Genomic DNA, 26958 nt, shown 5'->3' with positions numbered 1-26958 from the left:
TATGTAGTTTAAAACCTTAATTGCTTATATAGAAGATAACTTTAACACCATTCTCCAATGATGAAAATGACATTCTTATATAAAGCCTAATAAAAAACAAGAGGGCCATGATGGCCCTAAATCGCTCACCTGAGTAAAAGAGTTTAACCTTTGTTATTAATATAGCTTGTTTCTCAAAGAATATTGAACAAGAGCTGTCAAAGTATGTGACAAATGCCCCCCAATGTGACATTGATCTATGAACAAGTACATAAAAAGTTGATCTTGCCTTTATGTGTCAAATACATATGAATGCAAGTTATATTAAATTGCCTCTGAGCATAGAAAAAAAAACAATCATACTAAATGACAGCCAACACTCTTTATGTCCTCATATTCAGCATTCCATTGTGAATACACACTTAGTGTATCTTTCACCTTAGAGGTAGGGACATGGGTCTTGCACACGACACGTTGTCTTGGTATGTCGAAAACATATGGCAAGTCATTTTAATATCTGTCCATATAAGAGAAAGTCACAGCGCGGACACGACAGCCTATATTTTCCTTCAGGTTGCCATGGCAACCAGAGTTCTGCATGGAATTCAATTCTTTGAACAATTTTCAAAGGGGACCACCCAAGGAACATTCCTGTGAAGTTTGGATGAAATTGGCTAAGCGGTTTATGAGGAGATGTCGTTTAAAGTAAAAGTTTACGGACGGATGCCGGACAAATTGTGATCACAAAAGCTCACCTTGTCACTATGTGACAGGTGAGCTAAAAATAATAAAAAGCCTACCTTAGCCCTACCTATTTTTGAAAAGGATGTAACCCTAACCAAACAATTTTTTTTTTAGGCCTGACTGGTTTAACGTGGATTACAGCAAATCGATAAATGCTTATTGAAATTTTTCTCATTTAGAGACGCTTGAAACATTGAAAAGCATGCCAGTCTATTAATGTTAACATGTTGCTTCTATAATACTTTTGTTATTTCCCAGCATCGAGAAGTTTGATCCAGAACAGCTATTGCTGTATGGATGGTAAGTTAAAACATAACAATAATTTAAGATAGCGATTAAACAGTGTGAAACATACACAATAACTACAGAAGTAACAAAAGTTGTTTGTCAAACATTATGCCCCCTCTGAGCGCCATGTTTATTGGACTATTTGGACAATTGAATGAAATATGCATGGACCTCCAAGTCAAGTTTGAAGGCTATGGGTGCAGGCAGTGTCAGGAGGGAGGTCATCACCCTTGTAGTTGACTCAGATTCATACCAGATGAGGTTACAGAGGCAAATGTTCCAAGTACTAGTGAAATCAAGGTAAAAAGAGAATATATGTAAACTCAACTTCTCAGTATAACGTGTTTCTCCTGATTTTTTCTGTCACATTGTAGAATAATTCGCTCTTATTTATTTTTTGGTCTCAGAAGTTAAATGTTACTTAATGCTTTATTTTTTCAGAAAACTATGACATACTGTGATGACGATACGGATAGCGACAGTGATGAAAGTCATTTGGATTGTAAAATGTCTAAAGATCTCATATTTTCATTGTTAATGGAGTATGCCTATGATAGAGATAAATATGAAAACTGCAGTTTATTGTTGTTTTTTTCCTTTATTTTACTACACAAATATGTACATTTATCCGTTAAAAAGTAACTTGTGTTCTGTTTAGTGAAAAGGGTTAGTGAAAATTGATTAGGGCTAGTGGTATTTCCAGGTTACTGGGCTAGTGCTTAGAAAAAATTAATGCAAAGACTGCTGCCCACCTTAGGCCTAAAAAAAATAATTGTTTGGTTAGGGTTACATCCTTAAAAAAAATAGGTAGGGTAGGTAGGCTTTTTAATTTTTGTTATTTTTTTTTTTTATTAGGTTTTATATAAGAATATAATTTTCATCATTAAAGAATGGTGTTAAAGCTATCTTCTGTACAAGCATTTAAGGTTTAAACTTAATATTAAAAAGCAATTAAAAAAAACGAATTTTTTTTTTTTTTTTTTTTTTTTTTAGTTTTTCATTTTTTTTTCAAACTGACTATAAAAACGGTAGGGTCGGCGCCTATTCCGTAGGTAGGGTCGGGTAACCCGAACCAAATGTATTTTTTTTTTAGGCCTTACCGCCTGCCTGGTTTTTGCCATTCTATAACCCATAATTTTTTGTTGGAACATCCAGCTAAAAATCATGTTTAAAGGAAGTTTAAAGGAATATAACTCAAAGATGAGGAGGCCTTGCATCAAGAAAAATACATTAAGTTTCACTACACATCATGGCATTAATATGTATCAAGAATCGCAGTAATATATCTAAACCTGAGGGGAAACTTCCAGCCATACATCATGCTATAGGGCACATTACTCTAAGACATCAGGCACTACTACACATCATGGTGGAAATGTGTACCAAGTATCAGTGTCAGCTCTAAAACTGTGGGAGAAAAATTCTCCATGAAGACTTATATTAAGCTATAAGTGTAAAAATAATGTTCACAATCACTAATTTCTAAGACATATTGGCTGTCTGTAATGGAAATAAGTTCAGGCACTAACTCAACATTAAGGTTAAGGAATGTGTACCAAGCATCAGGGTGTTATCCCTCATACTGCAGGAGAAGTTTTGCAACAGACTGTGCTTCCCACCGCATGCCCGACCACCAACCAACAGTATGAGGACTCAAATATACCCTCATTATACTGAATTTTTATTGATTCACAAATAAAAGTAAACCATACTTATAGTCATGCAAATCTTTTAACAAAACTGCACTAGTGATTGCAATGCAACTGTATTAACAAAAAACAACTCACTGTTGTAAGTCAGCTCGTAAATGTCCTCCTGTGAATTTCCAGTGTCTTTGCACTTGTATGAACCACAGCTACTGCCACTAACAGTGTTGATTTTAAATATATAATTTGAACCATCTATTGAAAAACTGTAGCCAGTATTAAGAAGACAATCTGGTGATGGAGTGGGTACGCATGTTCCCAAATTTGCAGTCTCTTTAAAAAAAGTTACTCCAATACCACTCTCTCCAGAACATTCAATAGAAAATTCCTGAGTGTCAACTGGAAGAGCTGCACCAACTGCCTGGAATGTCACTCCTGAAGCAAAAAATCATTAATACAAAATATTGTTAGTTTTGGTGATGCTTTTAAATGAGGAATAATATTTAACAAAAATATCGCTGGAAGCGATGGATGCTCCCCATACACCCCATATGCCCGTTTTCTATGAAAAGGCAGAACTTGTAATACAATGTGCTGGTAGAAGGTAAATTGATGTAGCATTATTATACACAGTTGGAAAGATTCATAACATGGAAAGATATGGGCAGGTTTGAGAAAGGTACTTTACAAGAAATGAAATACAAAAGCAGCAATTGAAATCCACAAATATTGAAGATTTGGCACAGACAAACTCATGCCAAAATATGTAAGAGAATTTTTTTTTTAAATTATAGTTCTGAATGGCTTTGAACTGCTGACTTGAAACCCTCAAAAGATGTGTAGTCCTGTGCTTAACAACAATCTTTCTACATAGCAATTTTTATTTCAATCCCATCAGTAGTTTTGAAGTAATGGCCCGGACAAGCACCAATTATGAAAAAATGGTTAAGGAGAGATAACTCAATACATGATAGGATTATGGTTTTTAAGCACTGCACTTCCTCTCAATGCCATCTATCTATAAACCAAGACTTTTAGTTTTATTTCAATCCCATCAGTTGTTTGAAGTTATGGCCTGGACAAGCACCAATTATGAAAAAAAAATGTTAAGGGGAGATAATTCAATAAATATGCATTGTAGGATTATGGTACTTCTGCTCTGCACTTTTTCTCAATGCCATCTATCTATATACCAAGTTTTATTTTAATCGCATCAATAGTTTTGAAGTTATTCTCCGGACAATAGTGTGACGGCCAGAATGATGGCCGGCCGGACGGACGGACGCACGCACGCAAGCACACACTGAACAAGATGTGCTGCATTTCAATGTGAAGTATGAATACTTGTGTATGGTTTTATAATATGCTTTTTGAGAGCCTTCCACGAATTTAACTGGGCAGCCATTATTCTTTGGACTCGCTTGCGTATGTTTTTAATTTAAATATATAGTATGATGTCGGGAACCAAAGTAATTTTGCATTGAGGTTCTCAGACTCAAGCTGTATAAGCAATGATGCCCATTGGATATCGGGATCTGGAACCAGCACACTGATATAAGCGAATTAGGCTGGTTAGTTGGTCAAACAATTTTCTAAAAATCATTCCTTCTTTACTAAAGTGAAAGTAGAAACCAGCACATTGATATAAGCAGTTTTTGCTGGTGCAAAAGTGAAAGTATAATAAGCACATGTATTAACAAAGGCCATAAATCATTACATGGGACATAACTGTCAGTCGCTAATCCGGTCATAAAAATGTGCATCTGCTTTTTAGAAGTTGAAAGTAAGTACAAATATGTTTTAAACAAGAGATGTCTGTCAAACATTATGCCCCCCCTGAGCGCCATGTTGTCAGGATTACCGTATTTTCCCGACTATAAGGCGATCCGCTTATAAGACGACCCCCTAACTTTGCCCATGAATCTGGTGTTTTTGTGTTGACTCGTTTATAAGACGGGGTATATTTTTAAAGCAAATCCAGCACTTAAAATTCTCCAAGTCAAGCTTAACAGTCAAATATCAACTAAATTTGTTCATTTGCTTAGGATTATTGATTTTCATTTTCCGATGGTATGGTATGTTTGAACCAGCCTAGACGTAATTTTGGGATTTAAGTGGGTTCATACGGTATTTGATTGACCTATTTAAATACAAACCATTGCAATGCATCTTTGATCTTTACACAGCTCATGCTGTGACACTGTGACGTCACAAATTGTACTGTTTGATCATCAGCTGACAAACAGAACAAATTCCATTACATGATTGTGTTAATGAGTTATATTTTCGCAAGTGTTTGTTTGGATTGCAGTTGATGGGACTTAAATTTTGAGTAATAAATAACCATTGATGATTGCGGATAAATTAATGTAACGATTAATGAAATATGTATTGAAATCTGCTAGTTACATGCATGTGCATGATATATGCAAAGCCTTATAGTAAGGAAAACGTAAGATTTTTTTTACGACATAGAAAAAATAACTGCATTTTTAAAAAAAACAAGAGCTGTCACAGTATGTGACGAATGCCCCCGAATGTGACATTGACCTATGAACAAGGTCAGTACATGAAAAGTTGATCTTGCCTTTACGTGTCAAATACATATGGCAAGTTTTTTTAAATTGCCTCTAAACATAAAAAAATACAACCCATACTTGACAACCTACACTGTTATGTTCTTATAAGCAGCATTCCATTGTGAATAAACACTAAGTGTGACCTTGAACTTAGAGGTAGGGACATGGGTCTTGTACGTGACATGTCATCTTGGTATGTCGGACACATGTGGCAAGTCATTATAAAATCTGTCCATACAAGAGAAAGTTACAGCCCGGACACGACAACCTATACTCTATGTCCTTATATATACAGCATTCCATTATGAATAAACACCTAAGTGTGACCTTGACCTTAGAGGTAGGGACACGGGTCTTGCATGTGACACGGCGTCTTGTTATGTGGAACACATGAGGCAAGTTATTTTAAAATCTGTCCATACAAGGGAGAGTTACAGCCCGGACACGACAACCTATACACTATGTCCTCATATGCAGCACTCCATTGTGAATAAACAATAAGTGTGACCTTGACCTTAGAGGTAGGGACACGGGTCTTGCATGCGACACGTCGTCTTGGTATGTGGAACACATGTGGCAAGTTATTTTAAAATCTGTCCATACAAGAGAAAGTTACAGCCGGGACACGACAACCTATACTCTATGTCCTTATATACAGCACTCCATTGTAAATATACATTTAAGTGTGACCTTGACCTAAGAGGTAGGGACACGGGTCTTGCATTGCAAGCAACACGTCGCCTTGGTATGTGGAACACATGTGGCAAGTTATTTTAAAATCTGTCCATACAAGGGAAAGTTACAGCCCGGACACGACAACCTATACTCTATGTCCTTATATGCAGCACTCCATTGTGAATAAACACTAAGTGTGACCTTGACCGTAGAGGTAGGGACACGGGTCTTGCACGCAACACGTCGTCTTGGTATGTGGAACACATGTGGCAAGTTATTTTAAAATCTGTCCATACAAGGGAAAGTTACAGCCCGGACACGACAACCTATACTCTATGTCCTTATATGCAGCACTCCATTGTGACGAATGCCCCCGAATGTGACATTGACCTATGAACAAGGTCAGTACATGAAAAGTTGATCTTGCCTTTACGTGTCAAATACATATGGCAAGTTTTTTTAAATTGCCTCTAAACATAAAAAAATACAACCCATACTTGACAACCTACACTGTTATGTTCTTATAAGCAGCATTCCATTGTGAATAAACACTAAGTGTGACCTTGAACTTAGAGGTGGGGACATGGGTCTTGCACGAGACACGTCGTCTTGGTATGTGGAACACATGTGGCAAGTTATTTTAAAATCTGTCCATACAAGGGAAAGTTACAGCCCGGAAACGACAACCTATACTCTATGTCCTATATGCAGCACTCCATTGTGAATAAACACTAAAAGTGACCTTGAACTTAGAGGTAGGGACATGGGTCTTGCATGTGACACGTCATCTAGGTATGTGGAACACATGTGGTAAGTTATTTTAAAATCTGTCCATACAAGGGAAAGTTACAGCCCGGACACGACAACCTATACTCTATGTCCTTATATGCAGCACTCCATTGTGAATAAACACTAAGTGTGACCTTGACCGTAGAGGTAGGGACACGGGTCTTGCACGCAACACGTCGTCTTGGTATGTGGAACACATGTGGCAAGTTATTTTAAAATCTGTCCATACAAGGGAAAGTTACAGCCCGGACACGACAACCTATACTCTATGTCCTATATGCAGCACTCCATTGTGAATAAACACTAAGTGTGACCTTGAACTTAGAGGTAGGGACATGGGTCTTGCATGTGACACGTCGTCTAGGTATGTGGAACACATGTGGTAAGTTATTTTAAAATCTGCCAATACAAGGGAAAGTTACAGCCCGGACACGAGTTATTGAGTCCGGACACACGGACGGACGGACGGACGGACGGTGCGATTTTAATATCCCCACCTTCGGGGGGCATAAAAATTGTCAAAATATTTTTATTTTAAAGGTAACAAAATATGTCTCCTGTGAAAAACAACGTGTTTGGACCGATAACATGTGTCATATTGAGTGTTCATCGTAGCGAAACAAAGCAGATCTATGGTCGTCTTAATCCGATGGGTGTGATCATGTCACTTTTATTGGGGTGTCATCCACAGACAATAAATCAGTCAGTTAAATACCTTATGTTGTACATTCCTGATTATGACACTATTCTTTATGAAATTCTTATAGACTCGCCTATAAGACGGGCCCGCTACTTTAAGGTTCAATATCAGGACCAAATTTCCCCGTCTTATAGTCAAGAAAATACGGTATATGGACAATTGAATGAAATATGCATAGACCGAAATGACAGCTGATTTGTCACTGACATTGGATGCCGTCTATGATAGAGTGTGTTATGAGCATGACCTTTGACTCTATGACCTCAAAATCCAGCTGGTCACAAAAAACCTGAATGTCAAGTTTGAGAGCAATGGCTGCAGGCATTGTCAAGTTATCACACAGACAAGCTTTTTTCGTTCAAGGTCACTGTGCCTAAAATCAATAGGGGTCATCTACTGGTCGGGCCCAGCCTCAATGTCAAGTTTGATGATCATAGGTCCAAGCATTGTTGAGATATCACTGGGAGAAGATTTGCTAACTTTTTTGCATAAACTCTTGCTCGATGACACCCAAAATCAAAAGGGGGGTCATCTACTAGTCAGGGCCAACCTTCATGTAAAGTTTGATGATCATAGGTCAATGAATTGTTAAGTTTGCCTTAAAGGTCATTGACGTTGACCTTTGGCCCGATGAGCCCTAAAATCAATAGGGGTCATCAACTGGTCAGGCCAAACCTCCAAGTCAAGATTGAGGGCCATGGGTGCAGGCATTGTCGAGTTATCACTCAGACACCCTTTAACCAATCAAGGTCACTGTGTCTTTGACCTTTGGCCTGATGACCCCCAAAAACAAAAGGGGTCATCTACTGGTCAGGCCCAACTTTCATATCAAGTTTGAGGACAATAGGTCAAGGCATTGTTGAGTTATCACTTGGACAAGCTTTAAAATTATTTTTTCATTAAAAGTCACTATGACCTTGACCTTTGACTCGATGAGCCCTAAAATCAATAGGGGTCATCTACTGGTCAGGTCCAACCTCCATGTCAAATTTGATGACCATACGTCCAGGAATGGTTGAGTTATCACTCGGACAAGCTTTGGTCTACCGACGGACCAACCGACAGACCTACCGACCCACCGACAGACCTACCGACCGACATGTGCAAAGCAATAAACCTCTCTTCTTCGAAGGGGGGGCATAATTAATGACAACCCCGATTGTAAAGATGCCACATGACCCAATTTTACATGGGTCATCTGTTGAAACACATGTTTCCAAATACACAAGAATGCAATCAAGAACTAATTTTGGCTCTTGTTGACTACGGTTGAAAACAACATTACTGATTAATGGCATTTATAGTTTAGTGATTGACTGACGTATCTGAACATTCTGAAATGTTTCCCGTGCCAAAAATAAGTGCAGCTTCCTGAAAAGCGCAGCTTTTGCTTAGCTAAAGGTATGCTTTTCAAAAAGCTGAGCTTCGCTTTTTAGAAAAGCTTCGCTTAAGATTAGATAGCATATTGCTATGTGAAAATATGGATCCATTTTAACACTTGATCAGGATAGCTGCAAGTGCATAATTTGTTTCATTGTGTTTTCTGCGACCTACCACTACACGTGACTGGACCACAGGTGCGAAACAGTGGCTCCAGCTCTTTTAGGAGCTGTGTATAAAGAGCCAATGACACTTCCGAGCAAGAGCAAAAGAACGGATATCATCGTAAAACATAAGTATGACTCGTTATTTTATCTAATATCACAATTATGAGGGCTTAAATTTGAGAAATCGGGGAATGATGCAGTGCCATATAAATATGTTTAATCTTCACACGTATTTCGGTTATTTTGTAAACATATTGTTTATGGAGTTATAAAACCGATTCTCCCATCAAACACATCAATGTTTACAAACGAAAGTAGAACATTTTCACCAATTTTCAGCTGAATTTCACTCAAGAAGCTTACATTTAAGATAAAGCCAGTATTATCGAGTGCTTTTATTTTGTCGGGAATAAAAATGACCGCCTGATTACCGGAATAAGCATGTTTATACTCCTTTTCTGGGTTGAGCTGGAGCCAAAGCCAGGGAACTTGAGCCAAAGCGTGAAGGCTGAGCCAATACGCTGTATAATAATGCATTCAACTGGTCATATTTGGAATAGTTGCAGTTTTGTATTTATAACTAGTATTATGAGTGTTGTATCTTTTTAAATTTATAATTATTTATGATTATTTAATGCAATTCATCTGATAATGGGCGTTGCAATCTCAGAAATGTCGATGGAGCTATAAACAATCCTTTCACAACCTCTGTATAAATATATGTTTACTGTTTCTTGACCAGTCTTCTAACTCCAATCAGATTCCAAAATAAATGAATGGTTAAGTGGATGAAAGAAAAGTGTGTCATTTAACAAAGATTAGATAGACTAAAAACTGGTAAACTATGTGCTAAATTACATCAACTGACTGCTAGTACACCAATCAGATTGAATACGTGTAAGTGTTAATTTTCTTATTTTTCTGTACATTTGATTTATATTTGCTATATATAAAAAAAAATGAGGTACCCTATTTACCGACATTAAATGCAAGCTTGGCTTAGATTAAGAGAAAACTAGTGTGAATTCTTACAATAATTCATTGTTTCCTGGACCTGCAAGGTGTCTATACAGCATAAGTTAGCACACAATATTAAAGTTGCACTCTCACGGATATACCGTTTTTACAACTTTTTTATTTTTTTGTCATAATTTAACACAACACAGGTTTGCTTTATTATTACGATAACATATTAACATTTTTTTATTAATTAATATAGGGTAATAACACCTTTTTGAGGTCGTTACCATCTGCAATGGCCCCAAAATGGGTTACAGCCCGACGAGTAGCGCGAGGGTTGTAAACCATTTGAAGGGCCTTTGCAGGTGGTAACAACCGCAAGAAGGTGTATTTACCATTATTGCATAAAATTACACACCATGAGTAACTTTTTTGTTGAAAAGCTGTTTAATGTCACGAAAATACAGAAACAGTCAATTCAAAATAACCTCAATCAAACATGTACTTGTGTGACATCACAGTACAAAAAAAGAGTTTTACATTAAGCTTGAATAGGGCTTCAAAAAAACTTGACAGTTTCATTTTTGTTTCAATGCCATTTTTTTCAGTGTTCAATCGATTGGAAAATGTTATCTTTTTTAGTAATTTACTGGATTACCTGGATTATTTACACACAATACCTATCGGGTATCAAATAATTACCGATATATTCCTACATTAACATTTATATGTTTTGGCAAGGAATATAACATTTATATGTTTTGGCAACTAATTTAAACCGGGAAAAATTGTTAAAATGTTCTGGACAAAATGTTCAGCATCTTCAGCATCTAACAGAGAAAAATATATTTGAAAACTCTTTGTTCATTGCAAACGAAGTAATGGAATCATATCCATATAAGTCGTTTGTTCTGAATAAAATCAACAGATTAATGACTAAAGTTGGGAGGAGTTAAATGTTTTAGACTTAATTTAGTGCTTTTAAAGCAAACAAATAGTCAAAACAACTGCAGAAAGTAAACACACCTCAGCTTGCCAGGAAAAGATATTTCAGATGGAAATATGTAAGTTATATGATTGTGGTTTATTTCATTTCTTTAATGGTTGTATACAGCTATATATGCTGAAATATGTTTTAGTGCAATATTTGCATCGTTGACCCACTTTCGGTAAGAAACCAGGTCGCTCAGTCTCCATTGTTATGATGCGGGCCCTGATAGCGCTTATGTTAACCAAAAAAGCCAGGAATTAACGGCACGTGAATTTACTGAATAATGCACGTTTTTTACCGTTAACCCCCGGGTAATTGCGTTTTAACACACCACGGTAGTGGACCGAAAATACACATTTTATGCAATAATCGTTATTAATAAAGAATTTAGCGTTCGAAATTTGCCGATATTTCTCAACAAAACGGGCATTATTATACAGCGTATTGGTTCAGCCTCCATGCTTTGGCTCCAGCTCAACCCAGAAAAGGAGTATAAACATGCTTATTCCGGTAATCAGGCAGTCATTTTTATTCCCGACAAAATAAAAGCACTCGATAATACTGGCTTTATCTTATAATAAATGTAAGCTTCTTGAGTGAAATTCAGCTGAAAATTGGAGAAAATGTTCTACTTTCGTTTGTAAACATTAATGTGTTTGATGGGAGAATCGGTTAATAACTCCATAAACAATGTTTACAAAATAACCGAAATACGTGTGAAGATTAAACATATTTATATTGCACTGCATTCCCCGATTTCTCATATAAGCCCTCATAATTGTGATATTAGATAAAATAATGAGTCATATACTTACGTTTTACAATGATATCTGTTCTTTTGCTCTAGCTCGGAAATGTCATTGGCTCTTTTTTATTCACAGCTCCTAAAAGAGCTGGAGCCACTGTTTCGCACCCGTGTGGACTGATTGCCAAGCGTCTGCTAATTAACAGATATCGAGTGTTCAGCGTAGCGGAAAAAGCGGCTGGTTGCATTGGTCTGACGGTGAGCAGATGTTTTTTAAGCAATTGTTGACGGACGGACAGTGTGATTTTAATATGCCCACCTTCGGGGGCATAAAAAGGGGCATAATTTTGTCAAAATGCTTGCTACAGTGACCTCCTCCTGTGTACAGGTTGGGGGCATGGATGGTGAATAAGCGTGAAAAGTTTCAAAGCCAGATGTCAATGGACTTGGAAAATATTTAAGGTGGTACGCAAACTTTAACGTAAATTCTAAGTAGAAAAAGGGGCATAATTTTGTCAAAATACTTGCTACATTGACCTCCTCCTGTGTACAGGTTGGGGGCATGGATGGTGAATAAGCATGAAAAGTTTCAAAGCCAGATTACAATGGATTTTGAAATTTTTTGAGGTGGAACGCAAACTTTAACGTAAATTCTAAGTAGAAAAAGGGGCATAATTTTGTCAAATGCTTGATAGAGTTACCTCTTCCTGTGTACAGGTTGGGGGCATGATGGTGAACAAGTGTGCAAAGTTTCAAAGCAATAATTATGTCAATGGACTTTGAAAATATTTGAGGTGGTACGAAACTTTAACATAAGTGGTTACGCCGACACTCGGGTGACTAGGATAGCTCTCCTTATTCTTCAAATAGTAGAGCTAAAAATTGTTATCTTACTTCATTAATTTAGTAGGTTTGATAGTTGGGAATACATATCTGAAGTTTCAATGCAATACATGATATATTTGCTGAGATATTGACTTAAATGTGGGTACATGCAACACCTTAACCAGAATTTCTAAGTCAAATAATAAAGGGCAATTATTTTGCATCAAATGCAAACTAGAGTTATCCTACTTGGTTAATTAAGTAGGTTGGATGGTTGAGTACCATTGTATCAAGTCTCAATGCAATACCTCAAGTAGTTGCTGAGATATTAATCTATGATTGTGTGCTTTCAAGCAAAACCATAACCAGAATTTCTAAGTCAAATAATAAAGGGCTATTACATGCATTAATTGCAAACTAGAGTTATCTAACTTGGTTAATTAAGTAGGATGGATGGTTGAGTACCATTGTATAACGTCTCAATGCAATACCTCAAGTAGTTGCTGAGATATTAACCTATGTGTGCTTGCACGCAAAACCTTAACCAAAATCGAATAAGTCGAATAATACGGAGAACATCCGAATGACAATGCTTTTTTATGAAAAGAAACGACTATTTTCGGAAACGTTCTGCTGATATCAACGACACTTCAGACAACGCTATTTATAGAATGAAATTGGGAAACCAGTAAATTTAACTTTGTTTTGTCTACGAGTAGACCGCGATTTGATGATGGGGTATGGGGTACACCCCCCCCCAAAAAAAACCTCACCGGATTTACATGATTTAGAAAAATGACCCCTGAGAAGACTGGAAATACGGAATTCCATATGAATACGGAGTCACTACAAGTTTACCTGTTATGAAATAAAAAAGGAAGCTAAACTTCAAGACAAAAAAATCTTTAGTTCGGATCTTCATTTTTTTCATCCCTTGCCTCAACCCCCCCCCCCCTTCCCCAAAATATTAGTCCTCCGGTTCGTCCAACCCTGGAGCAGCTAGATCTACCTCTTTTAATTCATCTTTAAATTTAAGATACAGTAAGGTTATAAAATATTACAAATAGTACTTTTGTAACAATGCAATATCAGACACAACATTTACAGTCAAACCTGGTTAAACGGTCACCTGCTTTAAAATTAAAGGGTCACCTGCCTTATCGGGCCACTCCAAATTCCCCCCGTACGTTTTTACTATATAAAGTATGCGCATTAAGCGGCCAACTTTCTAACACGGCCATGGCCACTAATCATTCTAATACCCTTTTTGGCCTTAGAATAGTGTTCAAGGAGTACACCTTTCGGTTCGGTAGATATAATTATGTTCAACACGAGACATCCACAATCAGAACAATTATCAGGAATCTTAGCAGTGGAGTTTAACACCTTTGTCTTTAAACAAAGTTAAATTTACTTTTTTTTACCTGAAGTACAGGCATTAGACATGTACCTGACATTTTGGTTCAGTTGTCCACTTCCCATAAAACTCAACTTGCTATGATCAAATGCCTGTGTATGAACAGTCTACACTGTGGGATGTTTGATTTATAATAATGAACAACATATCGATTATCATGCTTGCAAATGATTATTGTAAAAGTGTTAATAATTCCATTTTTATGTATCATATAAACAGTATTTATTCCATTTTCTGCACATTTTATGAGAATATAATGTTATTAATTATTATATATATTATTCCAAGTAATATCCAAACGGGACTTAAATGCTTTGGCAGCGTAGCCGTGAGGCCAAATAAAAAAATAGGTCTGTTTCAGGTTACCCGACCGACCCTATTTTTTCCCGCCGACCCTAACCTATTTTTTCCCTGAAAAAAAATGTGATTTGGGTACGAAAAGCATTTGTTACGAAATAAATACGAAAAGTTGACAATATAAGAGTTGGATTTCTGATTGTGTTTACCCCGTAATTCACAATAGAGTTCGGACACCTGAAAATAATTATTTTTTTCGCTGTCCGAATTCATAGAAAATAACCATTTTTACATTTTATCTACATGTATGTTAAACCTGCCTTTTTTCTTCATGTCTGCATTTTACCACTTATTAATTTATCCGTAGTTATCAATAGTTATAACGCCTATAAGTGTTACTCCTTCATCAAGTTAATTAAAATCCCATTCAACACCATTTTATACATGCATTGAAATGAATAAACACCTTTATCGGCTTCAGATCAAACAGTCACACTGTGTGACGTCACATAACTCACAGTAGACCCACGAGGATCTCATGGAGAGCATGGATATTGTTATGCAGGATTAATGTGTCTGGGTGGTGTTTTCGACTGTAACTTAAGTATTGCATATCTAACTTTAATTCATCACATTAAATAGTTACCTGTATCATTGAATGTGTTGACTTTTATTGTTCTATTGATGTTTCAATGAGTATTACTGTACGATTATTGCTTCATAAAGTCTATATTAAAAGTGTGGTACAAGTTTCAAAGTTTATTGGCGGATCGTTTTACAAACATGTCATGTCTGTGTTTTCTTAATCCCTTGATTGCCCTTGTTGTTTCTTTAATCCTCAATTAAACATAACACAATTCCTTTTCAACAGGCAATCAATCGTTTAGGATGAGTAGTTAATAATTAACTTGTCACAGTGATGTTATGCACCAGTCAATTGTAACCACGCCCCCCCCCAGGTCCGGGGGTATACCGGGGAAAAGGGCCGTGTTTTTAATTTCCAGGTGGCCCCATAGGGCCGGGTGACTGCAGTGGTTTTGTCATAGCGCCAAATTTAGCAGAGATTGGGCCTTATATAGAGTCTCTGGGGTGCGGGGGCATTTGGTCGGGGTTTTACCAACAGTTCGTCCCCGCAGGACGGGGATTTTACCCGGGGTTGGCTAGACCGGACGTCCAAAGTCCCAGCTATTCACCGGACCTTGGGGGGGGGGGGTGCAGGGGGGCGTGGTGGTTACAAGTGACTGGTGCAGTATACGGTAAGGTAATTAAGCCAGGCAAATACAATGTAAGGATAAAGATCTATAATCTTTGTCTGTGAGACTTAGTAACTGTAAAAGTTATAATCGATGTCCTTTGGGTGTCTGAAAATTAGGTACGCAAATAAATTATTTTTGAAAATAATAATGGATGTCTGAATTTTTAGAGTGTCCGAACTCTAAGGTGAATTACGGGTAGTTTGTGCTTGTGTGGCAGGTATATTTTAATTCTTGAACTATATTTTCTTGTCAGATACAAATGTGTCAGATACTGACTTTCGGATTGATATGTCAGCCTTAAGTGCAATTTTGGCAATACACCTGCATGTTACTTGTTCTTTAAACCTGAACCCCCAGGTCCTCTGGACAGCAATGAGGTTTCCTTGGCTGATGGCTTATATGGTAAATTTGCTGCCCCACTCTCCATGTAATTATGTTACAGGAAGTTTAGCATACTACAGAGGGTGATTGAAAGCAAAAGGGTGCATAAAGAAAAGTAAAACCGTTCCTAGAAAGTCTTTAATAATAGCAGAGTGGTGTACCATAACTTAGTTGAAATCCAACCATCATTGTCAAAGTATTTAACCAGACAAATAAAGCATGTTTCCTTTGAAGCACGGAAGATGTTTAAAAACTGCTGATAAACCTGAAAATTGATGACTTTTATTTTTGTTACAGTGTGGGTCAACAGTTACTGAAATCAATATATCAAAAAAAAAATATAAAATAAAATAAAAAAATATTCCGACCTACCTACCCTATTTTTTTTGGCAGTGTTACCTGAAACGCACCTATTTTTTTATTTGGCCTTATGAACATGGTGGACTTTGACGTATTCTGGTCCCTAAGCAAGATTTTTTCCCCTCATGGTGTTACATGAGTCCAGTAGCACACAAACTAGATTGTACCACGGCAGTTCAAGTCTCTCAAACAGGCTTTCAAATTCTATGAAAATTGATTCAGAATCAACCCTTGTGATTTTTAAGGAGGCCAAATGTCTCAACACTATTTCTTTCTCTATGCCAAAAAATAGCTGCAACAGTTTTCTCATTGTTTGTGTTTGTTGACTTGTCTTAGTTGAAACAAAACTGAGATCCATTAACTCCTCCACATGTTCATCATTGAAATGGCTAGCCACTCCGTAAGTCATCTTGTATGATGCTGTACACCTTTGAAGTTTTAATTCGCTGAGAGCTTTTGTATCTTTGGCAAGTGTCTTAAGTAAGACACACTACTGTGGTGCCAGGGAGCATGTTCAGCCATAAATCCAAGTGTCATGGCCTCTGGATTGAATTGTCAGTCATTGATAGGTACAACTGGATGCACTGGCTAAGGTGTCTGTTCATCCCTGACTTTTGTAACCATCAACATACCTGGAAATACAAATTACAACTATAGAATTTAAATCTCACTCAAACTGGGTCCTCAAAAAGTTTTGTTGAACTGTCTCAAATAGAAAATAAAATGACTGCCTAATATGTAATATGTATTACTACTACAAAATATTTATTCATTTTTTTTTCAAATTTGAACCAAACCAATTTTCATTTGAACCTCCCATTATGGTCAACAGCCACTTCTTATTAAGAACAATGCTTCAAACATTATGAGAATAATAAAGAAACAGTTTCAGCGTAAACTTCAATCGGCCAAATAAAATTTGTAAAATAAAAATTGATTATTATGACACAATCCGAATCGGGATGTCCGAAATAATGCTACATGCGCAAAATTCAATATCAGTTTGATCACTTTCTATTAACTTAAAAAGAAACGTTTCGGGAATTTCTCTTAAAAATAAATGGCAAATATACCCTTAAAATCGACGAATCGATGTTTTTAGAAGTTGGTGGTGGTCGTTTTTTTCTAATTTTCCAATACCCGTTTATTCGTCTTTGTCGTCGGTCATATCCGGATACGACCATCCAGATACTGTCTTCTAGTCCCATCGGTAATTTCCGTAATCACCGGATGCTATCTTAACCAATCATATAGCTCGATTGCCAAGACGTAAATAATTTCGTTATTTTCCGGCTTTACACTTCCGGAAAACTCACCTTTCGTACCCATATTGTTCGAACTGAGCTCGATTCGCTCCCTGTAACCCTCCCCCCCCTAAAAAAAACTCAAAGTATTTACATTAATCTCAAAATCGATCCGTGAGGCCTTAAATCCGGAATTCAATAACTGAAATGTTTGAAGTCACTACAAACATGAATGAAACTTTGATTGTAAGAAAATAAATAAGTAAAATAAATCCATATCCCGTGTTAACTTCTTCTATTATTAACCTACTTCCACATAAGAGAGCTCACAGTTGACAAGAAAATCAGCGATTTTCTTCAAGCAAATTAGCAATTGTAGTTGATAATTGACTGTTTGGCTAGAACATTATCAAAGATTTGTAGAAATTGAGTGCTGGATTTTCACTCAAAGCCGATCGCGTCTTATAAACGAGTATTGTATACAACAAGGGCTGTCGTAAGACAGCGCGCTCGACTATGCTGCTTTGACTTAGAAGTGAATACAATATTGAAGTATGTGCCTGTCAAAGCAATAAAATCAAATTCAAAAGTAAATAGTGACCATTATTCTCAGGGACCTAAAACACAATCTCATGAAAGGTCTCTATAAACTCTTTATATATACCAAGTTTGCTCGCAATATGTCAACCCTTACTTAAGTTATTCTGTGAATACCAACCATTTTCTATTAACAATAACTTTAACCTTGACCTTGATCCTATGGGCCTCAAACACAATCTCATGAAAGGTCTCTACAACGTCTTCCTACCTAGCTAAATTAATTTGATACATAAGGTGACTTTTAATCAACGCTGCCCTCCCACCAGCCCGCCCAAACAATGACACAAATCATTCTTATAACTTGTTTTCCCTTTGTGAAAATCTGGTTAAGATAATAAAAATGTGCTTGTCAAAAGAAATCAAAAGAAATTAAAAAAAAAGTAAATCAAGGGCCATAATTGGTATTTAAGGTTTAAATGGAGTTATGTAACCTTATTGTAAGATGGTCGTCATTTATTGCGCAAAGTATTAAGTCAATTAAATGAAGGGTATAGAATTTTTTTAATCTAAATCCAAACTTGCCCTAAAACATTAACGTAAGTTCCTAAGCCAATCAGGGGCCATAACTTGTATTAAGGATAATATGGAGTTATGTTACCTCACTGTGTGATGGTCCTGAACAACTGTGTGAAGTATTAAGAGGATTGAATGAAGGGTATGGAACTTATTAATAAATATCCCAACCTGCCCTAAAGCTTAAACCTAATTAGTTCCAAAGTCTATCAGGGGCCATAATTTGTATAAAGGATAATATGGAGTTATATAACCTCATTATGTGATGGTCCTGAACAACTGTGTGAAGTATTAAGTCAATTGAATGTAGGGTATTGGACTTATAAGTGAAAATCCCAACTTGCCCTAAAACTTTAACCGGACGCCGACGCTGGGGCGAGCAGTATAGCCCACTTATTCTGCGAATAGTCGAGCTAAAAAGCTAACTTTAAACCATAAATTTAACAACATGTTTACTTGTAATTTTATTAAAAAGTCCCCCATTACAACCATCAATAGGTTAGGTACCAAATTATGCCAAAATTAATATAAAAATACATTTTGAAAAGCAATTCAATCCCACCAGATTGATGCAGAATTTATTCAGTAAAAACACATTTTCCGAAAAATGAACACATTTTCAATACATAACTGTCGAATAATATTAGAATCATTTTTTTTTTAAATGTACGACTACATGCTATGCTATGCCAACACCATTACATTAACGAATTGTCGAAATTTATTTTAGTATGTGTAGAGTAACGAACGAAACCTATCACTAAAACGGCAAATTCCGCCATTTTGTTCGGATATCACCCATCCGAATGCGAAGAGCTGTCCCATTGTCTAATAAAAAATGGTATAAATACCGAATAAAAACTCAAAACTACATGAAAGCAATAAACACAAACACTTACGGTTGATCAATGCGATGGTATTTTAACACTCAATGCTTTCTCGAGAGCGTAGTCATCAGAGAGCGTAGTCATCAAAATTATAACGATATGTTTCAGTCACGTTCACGAATCGTCAATTGCGGAAATGCACAATGCGCATGTGCGCGACAACATATTCAAGCATAACGGCTCGTTTCCAGTCCCTGTATTATTGGTCCCAGGAAGTATTAAGTCAATTAAATGAAGGGTATTGGACTTATTACAGAAAATCCCAACTTGCCCTAAAACTTTTACCTGCCCTAAAACTTTAACCTGAGTTCTTAAGTCAATCAGGGGCCATAACTTGTATTAAGGATAATATGGAATTATGTGAAGTATCAAGTCAATAGAATTAAGAGTATAGAAGCTATTAATAAATATCCCAACCTGCTCTAAAACTTAAACCTAAGTTCCATAGTCAATCCTTGTATAAAGGATAATATGGAGTTATCTAACCTCAATATGTGATAGCCGTGAACAACTGTGTGAAGAATTAAGGGAATTGAATGAAGGGTATTGGATTATAAGTGAAAATCCCTACTTGCACTAAAACTTTAACCGGACGCCGACACTGACGCTGGGGCAAGTAGTAAAGCCCTCCTTATTCTTCGAATAGTCGAGCTAAAAATCACCAGATTTCATGTGCAAAATTGGCAGGAAAATACGGTAGTCGAAGGTAAGGAAATTATTTCAGACATTTAACAATGCTGTTTTTTTTCTGACTTTTTGTGAATTATGAAACGCTAAAATATAACATAATTGATCTGATGCAACAGAATGTTGCATGAAATCGAAACAAAAATACGAAACTGTAAAAAAAAAAAAAATCCTGACCAACCGACCCTATTTTACCGGAAACAGAGGTATTTTTTATTTGGCCTCATCCTGACAAAACTTGTTTAATTCTGTCATCCCATGCTAAAACTGAGCAAGAATCATGAAAAATTTACCACACTGTCATGGAATCATTGGAAATGTACTTACCATGTATTTTCTTCAGGAAAAAAAGGAAAATACAGACATCTGAAACAAACAAAAAATAATAATAATTTCTGTTAAGAGGTGATAGTAATATTATCAGCTCAATATGTTCAAGTTCCAAGTTTATGTTTCTGTTTTAATGTGTTCTCTATAATAAATGCTTAAAAAAAAGATAATATCCATGTAAAGCAATAATCACTGCGATAAGCAAAATCCGCAAAAAAATGTGTGATTGATAGGAGACTTTCATTTCACTAGTCAGAATTTCCTTCTTTATCTATATTGTCAGAAACATCCCTCTATCTCTAAATTGTCAGCTAATCAGTCAGCCCTTTAGCATGACACAAAAATTTACAATTCTTTTGCTTAAAAAAAATCATGCAGCATTGCTGAGTGAACATCCACATAGATATTTTGTATATTAGTACAGTAAAAAAAATAATTTCAATAAATTGTTGAGTAATTTTGACACAAATTTGACACCATTATCTTAATTCAACATCCAGGTGCGTAGAATCAGCCAAAGTTGTAGTAGGCGTATTTTACTAAATGATCCTAAAACTGTCTATTTTCCAGTACTAAAAAGCACCTCAGAATGTACCAGATTGCACCATGTTTGGAGGTGGCATGCCCCCAGACCACCCTAGCACAATTATGAATCCACATGCAGTGATTTTTTTACTAACAATTTGACGCCGAATATCGGCCTTTTCACAATCGCCAGAAATGCTTAAAATTCACAAAAATATGAAGAAAAATCCACAAATCCCAAGAGCTACTTGTGAAGAAAGTGTTTTTCAATTAAATCGGCGTAAAAACTCGTAAAAGTTGTGTAAAACTTTGAAGATTTTAGTCGAAATACTTACTGATCTCGATTGCGAATTCGCATACATATAGAATACCATACGACGGCTTTTATTGATACCCGATCAAGTGACACACGCTCCTAAGTAAAGCGCTGGCCATAAAGCGCTTGGGCACATTGAGCAAAACGACACAGCAAAATTTGTAAACAAATTGATATTTATCGGCAAAATGTCAAGAAATGGCAAGTATTATCAGAAAAAAGACCCACGCTGCCGGTACACCAACAACATTTTCCGCCTTTTTTGTTGACAGTTTCAAATCATACAGGAATAGGAAGTTGAAGTTGTAAATCAAGAATCTACAATGCTGTTATCTGTAACTGTGCATTTAATAAATATGCAATTATCCAAGTTTCATTGTTGTCTATTATCCTTTTAATGTCAATACCGACACTAAATTAGGCTGTACATACGAGTATAACACTACTGTATTTCAGAATTAAGATATTAATGTTTTGTTAATTTTTCACAATTTTGAACTTTAACACGCTAAAATTTCACAAAAGAAAAGGCATGGGCTGTTTCACAAAAAAGTAAAAGTGTTTTTTTTCATAGAACTACTTTTTAGCTTTAAATTAACCTGGACGGCATGTTAATCTAGCCTGACTCTTAAGTCTAGTCCATAAAAACAGCCGCTTCAGAGTCTTCAGACGATTTTTGTTTTGTCGACTATTTTTGTTTTGTCGACTCTGCGTCCATATCCCACTTGTTCTTTTCCTAGCCAAGAATGACAGATCCCAGCGCTAAGTATATTGAGTGGAAAGATAACGGGCACCTGCTAGATAGTTTTAAAAATGGCAATGCTTTCATTGACAGAAGCCGATCTGAAGAAGTATTTCATGAAACACTCAGTAGTGTAAAACAGTCTTCGAGAAATGTGCCGTTCTGCTGGACATGTTCGGCAAATTTTGTAGGGGTCAGACTTTAAGATTTCTGTAGCCCAAGCCAGATTTCCATAGCCTACCGGTAATATCAGAAAAACGCATCTTGAGTACCTTATATGGTTAAAAACAAGGAATGATAAAAAATTATGTCAACTGTACAATATCTTATTTTATTTCGTATAAAATGCAAGTATGGTGGTGGTTTTGTCCTGTGTTGCCAGAGAGCAGGGGGGCTGGTGGTGGTTTGATGGGGGGGGGGGGCTGGTTCTGTCAAGTCAGTTGGATTGTTGATGAAGGCGGACGATGGAAGTCCTGTTAACATGTGCCGCTTGTGGCATTAGTGACAGGATTTTAATAACATCTATTTCATAATTTTCAACGACTAAATAATCCAAGTTTATTTGATTTTATTTTTAGAAAAACAACATCCAAACTTTAATTTATCACTATATCAAAAATGTATTGACAGTCCAAAGTATGATTTCCGTGAAAATAATTATTTTCAAGCAGTACAGCGTATATAATTGCTTGATCACTGCAACAGAAAACATCCGTAACAATGAGAGATTATCCGGAAGTCAGTCAGCAGTGTCCCGGTAAACATTGACATCCGACAATTTTTTTAACCAACAAGCCTGATGATTTCATCGCCAGTCGGGCTTTCTTAAAGGATCTTTTTGTTGCCCGGGTCAATTTTTTGTCGCCACGGGCGATCGGGCTATAGTTAATGTCGCACACTGTTTCGTAAATGATGGTCCGGATGACCGACATATTTTGAGATTAAATAGCTTAAAGGTATCTAAAAGCGAAACGTTAAAACTGTTCACTGATTATTTGCCTTAACAGTAGTAAGCCGATCCCATATTGAAATTTGACGTCACATAACATCGCGAAAAGTCAACCATTTCCAATATGGATCATGATGTTGATTGCAGGATAAAGGAGTAAATATGATGCATCCATAACACCATTTTATTACAACTGTTTTTATTGGTTCTTGGTTTTCAACAAGGCACAATCAAAATCTTCAGCACTCAATCATTATGCTGATTTCTGACTTTGTATACCGTTTTTCCATAAAAAAAGGGCAAGGATCTACGAAAGTTTGCTTCAGCTTTGGTCGAAATGGCGGTGTTTGGTTGAAAAAAAAACGAAAACGCCTAAATGGCAGAGGTGTTGAAATATTTTTTGTGAAATTAAGTGTTTAGTTTTATTCAACAACATGTCCGTGTAGTGTTTATATAGTTGTTTTTGTGAATTAAATCAGTAAAGCATGAAAACCAGTTAATATCCTGGAACAACCTATTTTCGACCACAACCTATTTTCGACTGCCCCCTAAAGATAGGTAAAACACTTCTATTTTGTGTAACTTCCTGTCAAAATAAGCTCCAATAGTTAACCATAACAGTAGAACTGTCAGAAAACTTCATTTGAAAAAGAATGAGAATGCTAGTGTTAAAAAAAAACTTGTTTAACTTGAAACAACACAAATCAGTCATTTTTAATTAACGCCAAATTAAACCCTTCATTTAGAATGATTTCAGGTGTAAAATACTTCTTTAAAATCATGTTGTATTTTGTCTGCCAGATTTTACATGTCTACCAGAGCCTAAAACCTATGCCTTATCATTTTCTAAGTATAGTGCACAACATTTAAAGCGCATCAAAATAGGGTATATTGCTTATTCGTAAATTAATGAAATTTATCTATATGTAACTATATTGAATTATAATTGGGCTCTCATTTATCATAAAATTATACATATTGCAGCCTAGGCAGGTCATATGAGGCTCATTCAGAGTTGGTCCAGTGATACCAGGGTTCATGATGGGTGAAATTATCATTTTGTACCCATATGAAAGCCATTAGAAGGGATGATGTATTCCTTTGCCCCTTTTGTGGTGATAAGTAGGTATAAAGTGACTGTATGACATATATGCAAACACTTTATTAGTTTTTTAAAAAATAAAATACTTTACACAGTTAAAACAAGTTATACAAATTAATATGAATAATGCTGTGCACAAACTTTTGTTGTGAAGTATAGTCAAGGTCGAAAATAGGTTGAATTTAGGTCAAATACAACATGTGACAGCCGCCATTTTAAATGCAAAATGTAAACAACAGACGATTGAAACAGATATTTTTTTTTTTTCAAAGATGATGATTGCTTTAAATGTTAAACACAAACATTTATCTTTTATTATCACTTATTTATGATTGAAATCTAAATAATCCTTAGGCGGTCGAAAACAGGTTGTTCCGGGATATACATTTTTTTACTCTTTTTGTGTACTATTTAATGACATTATTGTTCGGACAGGCAAATATTTTTTCGGACAGGCAAAAACTTCTAACGTGCCTGTCCAGTGGACAGCCAAATTTTTTACAATTTCGGGAAGACCAGTAATAAAAGAAAGGTATTGGCTCATAATAATATTACGTGTAAGTTTTGTGGGGTTTTTTATTTACTAATGCAGGGTTAAATATTGTGGAGTTTAAGTGAAGGTATTTTAACATTGGTACGAATCTGCTGATTTGTGGCGTTAAGGGATCAACAAGAATATCCACCAGTACTGTATATTAAAAAAGTTCCCTAAACGCGCATTATTGTGGCTAGACTAAGTCAAAGCTTAACCTTTAAAAAATCTTAACCGAAACACCGCCCCACCCTGCTTTTGTGCAAACACTATTTAATAATGTCAGGTAAATACAAAATAAATCAACTTAAACTAAGAAACTCACATTTCCCAAAATCCATGATCACATTCATCTATTAGATATTTTTCACAAAATAAAATTATGAACAATTTCCTACGCGCAGGTCTCTGGAGGCGGTCAATTTATACCATATCCAGTAGATTCTGGAGCTTGCCTAATTCCAACGCAGTTATCTTCCCCTTTATATCTAGTCGACGCACAGAACTATAACCAGTATACTATATACATACCCTATCCTGTACCTGCAATTATACTGTCTTGTTATCACGAACATCATATTTCATTTTATCCAATCCTACCAAATAAATCCTGTACCTACAATATATGATATCACAAACGTCATATTTTTTTTTATCCAATCCTACAAATAATAGTTCAGCAAAATACCTGAATGTAGCTAAAGAACTTCAGCGAACACGTTATATATTACCTTTTTGGATGTGTTTAATGTGTTGTAAACATCAAAAAAATAAATATCGACATTAAAGTTATGAAAGCCAGAACTAACCTGAATGATGTCTGTTCATCAGTGATACTGGCGGCTGCGTACATCCGGGTACTCTCAAGAACGATGTTTGATGGTGGCAGCCTTGGGGACGCCTCTGTAGTTGATCGCCTCGCCCTATGATGTTATAAATTTTAAAGACATGATTTCAGTTATAAATTAATATTGTTCGTTGTATATAAATTTATGTTCGACAGCTAAGCTGCGAAAGTTATATATACTAGTTTCGGCTATATACGTTTGGAGAAGGTGCTAGTGTGGATAATACAAATGGTCATTATGATCAAACATTACGCGAAAGCTGTACATACCTGGACGACTTCCATAGACTCCTCTGTACGAGGTTCATCAGTACACGTGGTACACGTGAATACGAGCTCGGTACCATCTCGGTTCGCCACTGGATTCACAGTAAAATGTGTTACCACTAGACCACGGATCCGCCACATGTAAGATACCCCTCCCACTTTTTATTTAAAGAACGACATTTGTTTGTTGCAACTTTTACAACTAATGTTTAAAACTGGTAATTTTGGTTACATTTAATTAGTGTTTATTAGTTGTAAATATGACCCGTAATTAATGGCGGCATGTCATTTAAGAAATGTTATTTCAAGACACCCTCTGACGATTAAATGTGAAAAGCCTTTTTGATGGCATTCTTTCACTGCACCATTCTCGTTGTCCTAATTTTAAGACGTTTGCGATACAGTTTGCATTCATATATTTATGATCCATCCTAATTTCAAGCATGGTCCGTAGTGTCCCAAAAAACGGTACGTTATGAAGTTAAAACGAACATGAGGTAAAATGCAAAATATGGTCCGTTATGTCTGGTCCGTACTGTCCAGACACCATCGGAACAACTGGCCGCCGAAAATGGCGTCAAGCCATTTAGCAGGTGAAGGACTTTCAATATAAAAACGCATAAAAAATCAGCCCACGTACAATTATTTAGACTAGGGAATGGGAACATCACAGAAAAATGATATGTCGTGGGAGTGTCGCTAGTCAGTCGTGCGACAGTTTTCACGTGATCAGGTCTTGTGTCTGTCGCAGAACAGTCAAGGGTAACTCGTGTGACGAAATTTAATATTCGTGAGACAATCTTACAACTGTATCACGACTGTCCTGCGACGGTCGTAGAACAGTAGGGCGACAATCATAAGATTGTTTGACTAAAATATATTCTTCTGGTACCAACGATAAGCTATTTATCGTACGTCAGTCTCAAAGGTGTCGTAGGACTGACTCACGACAGTCTCAAGACATTTATACGTCAAAAAATCGAAGAACAAAAAAGGTGCATATCCAATTTAGCCTCACGACGGCAAGTTGATGCCACGATGCTCAAAAGTTCGTAGGACTGTCTTGCGATGACCTCCGATGACCCACGATTTGCCCAAAGTTTCTGTCGTGGCGTTGCACAGATGCCCTGCGGGCTTGATGTGACCAGGCCTTTAGGTACCACTAGTTGCAGGTCAAAACGATCCGAGACAAAAATAAACTGGTACCATTCGTTACTTTTTTGGAGAGAAGAGAATGA

The 26958-nt window shown here is 36.4% G+C and overlaps 1 protein-coding gene across 4 annotated transcripts in view; it reads right to left on the bottom strand.

The window, feature by feature from the left end:
• The window catches only part of LOC128233701 (uncharacterized), a 75780-nt gene extending 50726 nt beyond the window's left edge, over positions 1-25054 (bottom strand). For all 4 annotated transcript variants that reach the window (XM_052947505.1, XM_052947507.1, XM_052947509.1 and 1 more), the window contains exons 1-3: positions 24932-25054; positions 20438-20476; positions 2799-3092 (exon numbers count right to left, since the gene is read on the bottom strand). In XM_052947505.1, coding sequence (XP_052803465.1) covers positions 2799-3092; positions 20438-20476; positions 24932-24959 — 361 coding nt within the window. In that variant the 5' untranslated portion in view covers positions 24960-25054. The remainder of the gene's footprint in view (positions 1-2798; positions 3093-20437; positions 20477-24931) is intronic.
• Between the last annotated feature and the right edge of the window lie 1904 nt (positions 25055-26958).

This window comes from Mya arenaria, chromosome 5, assembly GCF_026914265.1.
Source record: "Mya arenaria isolate MELC-2E11 chromosome 5, ASM2691426v1".
In the NCBI taxonomy this organism is placed as follows: Eukaryota; Metazoa; Mollusca; class Bivalvia; order Myida; family Myidae; genus Mya; species Mya arenaria.
Note: the sequence above shows the minus strand (reverse complement) of the source record. Positions and strands in the feature narration are given on the sequence as shown.